The sequence below is a fragment of the Tiliqua scincoides genome, chromosome 7 (assembly GCF_035046505.1).
Source record: "Tiliqua scincoides isolate rTilSci1 chromosome 7, rTilSci1.hap2, whole genome shotgun sequence".
Taxonomy (NCBI): Eukaryota; Metazoa; Chordata; class Lepidosauria; order Squamata; family Scincidae; genus Tiliqua; species Tiliqua scincoides.
The window spans coordinates 26,779,044-26,788,271 of record NC_089827.1 but is presented as its reverse complement, the minus strand read 5'-3'; the positions used below and the strand labels follow the sequence as shown (position 1 = coordinate 26,788,271).

Genomic DNA, 9,228 nt, shown 5'->3' with positions numbered 1-9,228 from the left:
AGCGCGCGCTCTGTTCTCCGACAGGACGCGAGGGGGCGCTGCTGCTTAGAGACAGAGCTCGCTCTGGCGAGGCCGGCTCATGACAGACCACGCCCCCTTTTTCCATTGGTTCATTGACGAGTTCCCCGCCTGAGGGGCGGAGCCTGAGGGCAGAGCCTCTGTTTGTGTTGGGGTGGGGCCATGAGCACTCCCTTAACATCAGAGCCCAGGTCAACCAGGTGGGCAGATCTGGGCTCCAGGTAGGACTTGGAGCCCCATCTACTTGCTGGGTAGGCCTGGGCGCCTTGTGGCCGTTTACTGGGTGGACGGACTGACCTGGGCTCCCAGTTGAGCCTCTGGCCTTTGTGGCCATTTGTTGGGTGGGTAGACCTGGGCTCCTGGCTGCACATGGAGCCCAGATCAGCCACCATCCCTCAGCCAATGGGCATCTCCTTGGCTCCTGACCTTGCTCCCCACTGGTGTGACAGTTTGGGGGGTGGGCCACACACCCATAGCACACACCCTTGGATCCACCCATGGCCTGAGGGGGTCAAAGAAGGCAGCCCAACTGGGGAAGGTTAGCGGCAAGACCTGAGTGTAGTCTGTGGAACTCCTTGCCATGGGATGTGGTGATGGCATGCGGCCTGGATGCCTTTCATCCAGCAAGACCTGAGTGTGGTTAGTCTGTGGAACTCCTTGCCACAGGATGTGGGGATGACATGTGGCCTGGATGCCTTTAAAAGAGAATTGGACAGATTTCTGAGGAAAAGTTAATCATAGGTTGCAAGCCATGAGGTGTATGTGCAAGCTTCTGGTTTTAGAAGTAGGCTGAATGCCAGGTGTAAGGGAGGACACTAGGATGCAGGTCTCTTGTAGTCTTGTGTGCTCCCTGAGGCGCCTGGTGGGCCACTGTGAGATATGGAAGTTGGACAAGATGGGCCTTTGGCGTGATTCAGCAGGAGGGGGCTCTTCTTATGGTCTCTGCTGCTTGTATAGCACAGAGCTTCAAGAGAGGAGGACTGATCACAGAACCAGCTCGTGTTAGTGTCCTCACTCCTTTGCCCTTGGGGTCCTGTTTTCCTTTGGCAGAGGAGGTTGCAGGCTCCTTCACATGGCATAATGAACAGGGCCAGCCCATCCACAGGGGCCCCTGAAGCAATCACTTAGAGGCAGCAGGTGGGGGGGGGCATCCAGCTTGCCTCCACTGTACTTAGTGGCATTGCTAGGGTTTGTGTCACCTGGTGCAGGAGGTCAGCACATCACCCCCATGATGGACTTCCTGCCATGCAGCAGGTGGGGCAATGTACCATCATCCCACTCCTCTGATTTTTTTTGCTTTAACTTTTGATAGAGATATTTCAACACCATTTGTTTCATTGCATTCTGCAATGATGAAATAGGCATCTAAAGAGCCCCTAAAGCTGTAGCATTTCCTCATAAAGGAGGTGCCCCAGCCCACTAATTATTTTGGTTGCTCTCTTCTGCACCTTTTCCATCTCCACTATATCCTTTTGAGATGTGGTGGCCAGAACTGGATGCAATACTCCACATGTGGCCATACCGTCAATTTGTACAATATCATTATATTAACTGTGTTATTCAATATCTTTTCTATTGATCCCAAGCATGGAATTAGTCTTCTAATTAAAAGCAAGTAAAAGCACTCCCTCTCACCCCGCTTAGTGACGTGATCCTAGGGATCACATCGCTGCCTCCCTCTTTCCCCCATCCCTTAAAGGGATCGGGGAAGCTGTACACCAACTGCTGGATTGTAACCCATCAGTTTGAGAACTACTGTATTAGCCTATTTGTGAAGTTTTGGTTTTTTTACTCCAATGTGCATTACTTTGCGTTTACTTACATTGAAATGCATCTGCCATTTTGCTGCCCATTCTCCCAGTTTAGAGAGATCCTTCTGGAGCTTTTCATGATCTCTTCTACTCTTCACCCCTCCTTAAAGTTTAGAGTCATCCACAAACTTGGCTACCTCACTGTTTAACCGTCTCCAGGTCATTTATGAACAGGTTGAAATGCACTGGCCCCAGGACAGATCCTTGAGGCACACTGCTTTTCATCTCTCTCCACTGTGAAAATTTCCCATTGACACCCCTCCCTGTTTCCTGGTTCTCCACCAGATCCTAATCCATGAGAGGACCTGCCCTCTTATTCCTTCACTGTGGAGTTTTCTCAGGGCACAATCCTGACCCTTCACTTGGGCCAACACAAGTTCCTTCTGGGAGACAGGCCAGCGTAGACGTGCACCGAACTCCACACCCTGCCGCAGGCCCTGAGGAGAGGGCGAGTTGCATCGGCTGTGCTCAGCCAATGCAGGGGTCGGGGGAGAACATGGGGAGGGCAAGGAGGAGGCGGGCGGGAGGCATTTCAGGGCAGGGGAGGGTGGACAGCAGGCAGGACTGTGAGCAGGTGGTGGGGAGCAGGAGGCAGGGCCAGGACCTGGCAGTTATGCTGGATCCTGACCCCATACCCGGGCTGCCCAGGGCAGTCCCAGGCTACTTGGATTTGCGCCACCTTGTCAGGTGGTGCAGATCCAAGTAGACCCACTGTGTCTGTTGCAGCGCAATATAGTGTATGGGGAAATGTTTCCCCTTACCTTGGGCTGACCTGCGGTCAGCCCCAAACGTGCACTGGATACAGTGCAGGCCTACTGGCCTGCCTGTTTCCAACGTAGGATTGGGCTGTCAGCAGCCTTGGATGAGGGACCATGTCAAATGCCTACTGAAAATCCAGATAATATCCACAGGTTATCCCACATCCACATGCCTATTGACCTTTTCAAAGAATTCTAAAAGGTTTGTGAGGCACGACTTGCCCTTGCAGAAGCCATGCTGTTTCTCCCTTAGCAAGATCTGTTCCTCTATCTGTTTTAAGATTTTATCTTTGATGAAGCATTCCACCATCTTACCTGGAACAGATGTTAGGCTGACTGGCCTATAGTTTCCCGGGTCCCCTCCCCTTTTTAAAGATCTGTGTGACATTTGCTATCCTCCAGTCCTTTGGCACTGTGGCCGTTTTAAGGGACAGGTTGTATATTTTAGTCAAGAGATCAGTCAAGAAAGAGAAACATAAGTGGAGGTCATAAGCACTTTAAGAAAAGAAAAAAAACCTCTTTATTTAATAAACCAAGCAATGCAAAAACAGATTTTCTCTTTGTTTGGTTTTAGAAATAAAAATGAATAGCACAGCTGTCAAATCAGAATGGCTATTTAATCCCATCATGGCAGGATAAAGATATACCGAGGTCATCCATTGCCAGCAATGGACAAGCTATAGCTGTTCTTGGAGCTAACAGCATTTGTTGATATTACAACCCTTGAAGGGTTGTTGGCTTCTTCCCTTATAATGCAAGTTGGAATATGCTATGAGAAACACCCACAGAAATGTAACAAAAGATACAGCTCAAACAAAAAATGGCTGTACATGGTTACATTACACAGAAGATACAAACATTTTGCTGACAGAATCTGAGATGAGTGCAAACCCTGTTAGTACTCTTAAGGCTAAATACATCTGCTCACTGGAAATATACATTAATTGGTACCTTATTCTAATTGTTTTTCCTCAACTGCAATGTTAAGGGTGTTTACAATCCATTTTCATCTGCTCTGAACGCATCTTATTTACTACTGCATTTTTAAGAAAACGTTTTTAAAACACGTCTAAAGATGTGAGTTGCTAACCATCATCCACTTTCTTATAACTTAGCAAACTTGCAGTGTGCTAACAGCTTAAGCACCATGTTTATATTTAAAAACAAATTTAAGATTATGTTTTTACAAATAGCATTTTACAATGAATCTGAAATCATATACTTTAAGCTACTACAAAAATACAATTTTGAATTAGAAACAGTCGGGCTAGAACCAGCAAATAAACCAATTTCATATGTTAAAAGCTTCATCCAATAACTGTAAAGGGTCTTCACCGCAGCCATGTTGTATTTAACCGTGTCTGGTTTTTTATGCTTGTGTCCATTTTCAGCACTTCTCGAATGGCCATTGTGGCGTAAGTGGATGGTGGAAGGGAGAATTCCATCTTCAGAGCCTTGTATTTGCCTTCTGTCATAAACAGGCCAAGTTCCATCAGAAAACATTCAGTGTAATTTACAGTTTGCTGAAACACCTCCTCAAAACCAACCAAATTTAAATTTGGATCAATTGTATACTACAGCAAATATGAAGAAGGTGATAGGAAGGCAAGCTATGTGGAACTCCCCCAAATCTGCCTACAAATTCTGAATACAGTGGTACCTCGCATAACGAATGCCTCGTGCACCAAAAAACTCACAGAACGAAAGCGTTTTGCGAAGTTTGGTAACTCGCACAACGAATTTTTATGACCCGTGCTTTGCAAGACGAATTTTTTGGTTTGTTTTGGTTTGTTTTAAGGGGGGGATCTTCATGTCAGTTTATGATCCCCTTCACCCTAGTAAGGGGAGGATCTTCATGTCAGTTTATGATCCCGTTCACCCTAGTAAGGGGAGGATCTTCATGTCAGTTTATGATCCCGTTCACCCTAGTAAGGGGAGGATCTTCATGCCAGTTTATGATCCCGTTCACCCTAGGGAGGATCTTCATGTGAGTTTATGTAAGTAAGTCCCATTGTGCTTGCTCCCAGGAAAGTGTGCACAGGATTACAGCCTTCAAGCTCCCCACTCAGCATCCCCCCCCCCGTTTTTGAAATCCTCAGTACAGTATGTATGCCTTTAAAGAGCACTTAATAAACACTTTGTAAACCAAATTTGACTTTGTTCTGACTTTTCTTGCCCATAGGAACGCATTAATTAAATTTCAATGCATTCCTATGGGAAAACGCGCTTCGCAAAACGAAAAACTCGCATAACGACTCGCGGAACGAATTAATTTTGTTATGCGAGGCACCACTGTATTAGTAGCAACTCTACCTTTTTCCTTCTACCAGTAATTTCTCACCTCTCAGCCAGAGTGCTCTGGCTGCAGCTCAGAGCCTGTATTCGCTGGCATGCAGGGGGGAATCCACCCCCCCCCGCTCCGAGATGAAATCAATGAGATTAAGAGATGTCATGCAGGAGTACGACCAAGGTCCGTCCTAACTCCTGGAAGGCAGGATTGGAACTGGGACAGGAAGGGACGCCCCCCCCAACGCGGGAGGAGTATCCATTCATCATGGTCCGAATCCTGCCTCCCAGGAGGAGGGGCATCCCAGCAGTAGGAATGCCAGCCCTTCCTTCCCAGAGAATGCCAACTCAGATGCTAATACCTAGGGCAGTGATTTTTAACCTTTGTCATCTCAGGGCACACTGACATGGTGCTAAAATTGTCAAGGCACACTATCAGTCTTTTGACAATTTACAAGGCACACCATGCTGTTGGTGGGGGGCTCAAATCTCCCAATGGCCCTACTAATAAATGACCCTCCCTCAAACTCCCATGGCACACCTTCAGACTATTTGCGGCACATCAGTGTGTCATGGCACAGTGGTTGAAAATGGCTGATCTAGGGTAATTATCCCATTACTTATTAACAATTTTGCCATTTAACCAGGCATTTTATTTCAGAATGCCTATCATTTTGGACACTTTCAGCCCAGCAAATTTGATAAAATTTAATTGAATTTTACATTATGTTAGAAGTAATTAAACCTGTACACATACACAGACATAATATGCCATGTGTATACAACATATTAATTTTAAAAAAATTCTTACCTGTTGCAAGAACTGCTGGTGGTTTTCCTTCCAGTTTATCCAAATCAGTATTAAATAATGGAATTTTAGGGTCATCATATACAACCAGCTCCCTTTAAAAAAAATAAATAAATAAGGCAAGATCATGACCAGTAGTTGTGAGAACTATATAGTACTGGTATAATGGTACCACCAACCTAGGATACTGTTAACTAAAAATATGAACACACAGCAGCAGAATGGTTGGTAATATGACCTCCACAAGATACCACTAGTCCTTCAAAATTGCATCTTGTCCTTTCCTGTGCATGTGAAACTTGGAAAGTATGCTATTTCTATTTCTTGTCAGAAATCAGGAACATCACTCAAAATAAATAATAATTTTGGTGGGCATTCCTGGAACCTATTGGACACTGCTATCATTCATCCTTGGCTGAAGGCAGACCAACAGGAAGATGAGCTGACATTTTGCAAATTCAGCAGAGTTTACCTTTCTTCCTAGAAATCACAGATGTCATGCATTCTCTAGCTAAAAAGTGTCATGCTCTACTTTCCATTCTTTTATCCACTCACTTATCCCACTTCACATGCTCTACAGGTGAGGGTTTGTGTCATCTATTAGACAACACTGGCACAGATATGGCTCTAAAACTTTATACTCCTGGCAATCAAGCCTATGGATATATTTACCAAGATATTTGGTTAGAATGCAAAGAGTCAGAGGCATTTGGGCTTGCATTTCTCAAATGGCAGCTCTCTCTGTAATATGGAAATTTGCTCAGAAGACTGAAGGTGCTTCAAGAAATAGTATGACATAGGAGTACAGTGGGCCCATTGTATCTGCAGATTCAGGACCCATGGATTTCATTATCCGCAGGTTGGACCCACATGGACTCTCCAAAGGCGAGAGGGAAGCTGTGTACCCCTCACCTCCTGACTCTTCCTCTCACACAGCCTCCCTCAGAACACCTTCTAAGGCCTCTGGGAGGCCTTAGGCTGCAAGCCTATCCACACTTACCTGGGAATAAGCCACATTAAATATAATGGGACTTACTTCTGAGCAAACATGCATAGGATTCGGCTCTTAGAAGGTCCCTTCCAGTTTTACAAAAAACCAGAAATGTTTAAGTGATGTTTTATGCTTATTTAGAAGTGCAACTCTAAAGCCCTCCCAGTTCAAAGAACTAACTGCACGGTTGTTTGGATCTTGACAATTTTATTGGGTAATATTTACTTACCAGTTGACATTTTGAGGTCGAATGATAACCTTTCTGTACGCTCCAGATAATGAATAGTCTCTAATTTTATGTTTCATGTTACTGATGTTAAGATTGTCGGCAGCCAATATGTCCTTGTAAGCCTCTCCAACTGCCACAAGGGACAATTAAATGTTACATGTAATTTAATTCAGCCAGTTGTAAACAACCAATTCACCCTGCTAGATCTACTCAGAGTTGATGAAATGACCTTTTGCACAATAAACTACTAATCAAAATGGTAAAAGATCTTTTCTACAACCTCACTAATATTTAGCTTTGAAGTTAAAAGTAGAGTCTGCACATGTCCTGAAGTATTTTCCCGCATTAGAATGAACTTATTTTGCCTTCCCCTCTCTGGAAAGCTGCATCCTGTTTACATCATTTCTTATGTACACATTTGAACAATACTAATTAATGGCTGTATGTTCCTCAACAACATTCTTCCCTACATGCCAATCCCATATACCCTCAAATAGCCCAGTCTACCTAAATCCCTGTGCATTGATGGTTTGGCTTCTGCTGCATCCCAAGGGGGACTTCTGGCTGCTGGGGGTCACCTCAGGGTAAGGTGCTCAATTGCTGGTGCAAGTCCTCATTGCTCCATGAAGGCCAAATAGGCCCAGAAAGGAGCCTGAGATTTGGCATGTGCCACTGCCACCGATCCAGACCCCCTAGGCCTTATCTGCCCTCCTCCCCATCCCATCACCATCCCATTCCACAGCCCCCTCCCTCATTCCATGTTGTGTCTCTGCAGGGGAGAGAGAAGGAGCCTCTGTGCTACCAGAACTTAAGAGTCTGCAGCATCCTCAGTCTCTGCCTCCTAGAGCTCCAGTGGGGGGAAGCTCCTTGGTCATGAGCCGCTTGTTCTCTACTGTCATAATGTATAAGGCAGGCAGTTGTGGTGGTGTGCTGGGGGGGGGGGAGTGCAGCAAAATGACAAATATGCTGGTGGGGTTATTGTGTGGCAGGTGTCAGCAGTGGTGCAAACGGAATGGGCTGTGTATCTGTTGGGGCCCTCTGTCACATGCAAGCTCAATGCAGTTCTCCCTCTGATTGGCCCATCTGCTATAGTCTCTTTCTACAAAGAGCATCAAGTCTCCTGCTGTGACTTGAGTGGTTACCGGGTAGCTTCGAGGACTGGTCAGTGTTGGTGCTAGACCTATCTGTGAGTGGCAAAAGTGGACTTGAATGCAGGGTGCTGGGATTCCTAGCAGCTTTCTGTTTTTGATTCCTTTTGATCTGCATCATAGCAGCTCCTGCAAGGGAAGATGCTGTGGTATACCAAAGTTGTGAGTATGTGGAGGAGGTCATTGGGGCATCACCCCATGATTGGCAGCACTGGCTGTTGCTGTGTTACTCATTCCTGAGGGCTCATTCCTGAGGACTCATTCCTGCAGCTGTTCACTGGAGCTGTGGCTGCCACCATACCCTGCTTGGTTCACCCTGGAGACTTCACTGATTACTAGTATTGGGGATGGATAGGTTGCAGTGATTGGGCACCCCACAATTGGTGCTATGGGGCTATGTTGGGGTTTTCATGGGTGGTGGTGGAGTTATGGGGGTGGGTTGCACCAGCATAGAGTAGCCTGAGCTTTGTTTCCCCCTCTTTCTTTGTGCTGGATGGGATTAAAACAGGTCAGATGTCATTGGCACAACTTCAAGATAGGACTGCACCATAAGGTACACATCTCTCATCTTCTTTAAAAGTTACTTAAAAGGTGGGGGGAGGGACAGAAAAATCATACTGTACTTACTTTTGTGCTTTGGATAGATTACATCAAACCCAGGCAGTGGCATCACAACATCATGGATGGCATAACTGTCCACCTCATCTTCTTCAATGTAAACAGCTGTACCTAATATATATATATATAAATGCACACATAACTGTATGAAAAAAGTAGGATGCTGTTGAGCTGCTGAAGATAACAGCTGCTAAGGAAATGTCGACCTGAGCTTCAGGGGTAAAGTTCATCATGATTGTTTTAAGAGTATTGGCTTACTTTGTTGAGCTTAATTAAGAATTGATGAGAGGGGGTCACCATCAGCAGTTTTAATGAACAGGACAAGTAGGCTCTACCAAACCCCTTGTGGACTGCACACAGCACACCCCAACATAAACTGTTGTCTTATTTTACCTCCTTTTAGTACCAAATCTCCTGGTACAGCTCTAAGCCCATATTCTTCTATTCTCTTGCTCACCATGTTATTCCACACATAACTCTGATAGCTATGAATATACATCAAACGATTATTTCTTGGAATCTGTTGAAAGAACAACAGGGAAAAGGTTATAACCATCATTC

At 45.5% G+C, this 9,228-nt stretch overlaps 1 protein-coding gene across 3 annotated transcripts in view; it reads right to left on the bottom strand.

Moving 5' to 3' along the window:
* Window positions 1-3,107: 3,107 nt before the first annotated feature.
* Window positions 3,108-9,228, bottom strand: part of PUS7 (pseudouridine synthase 7) — a 31,755-nt gene continuing 25,634 nt past the window's right edge. For all 3 annotated transcript variants that reach the window (XM_066633439.1, XM_066633441.1, XM_066633440.1), the window contains 5 exons: window positions 9,061-9,187; window positions 8,677-8,778; window positions 6,902-7,031; window positions 5,685-5,776; window positions 3,108-4,055 (listed from right to left, as the gene is read on the bottom strand). In XM_066633439.1, the coding sequence (XP_066489536.1) occupies window positions 3,919-4,055; window positions 5,685-5,776; window positions 6,902-7,031; window positions 8,677-8,778; window positions 9,061-9,187 (588 nt within the window). In that variant the 3' untranslated portion in view covers window positions 3,108-3,918. The remainder of the gene's footprint in view (window positions 4,056-5,684; window positions 5,777-6,901; window positions 7,032-8,676; window positions 8,779-9,060; window positions 9,188-9,228) is intronic.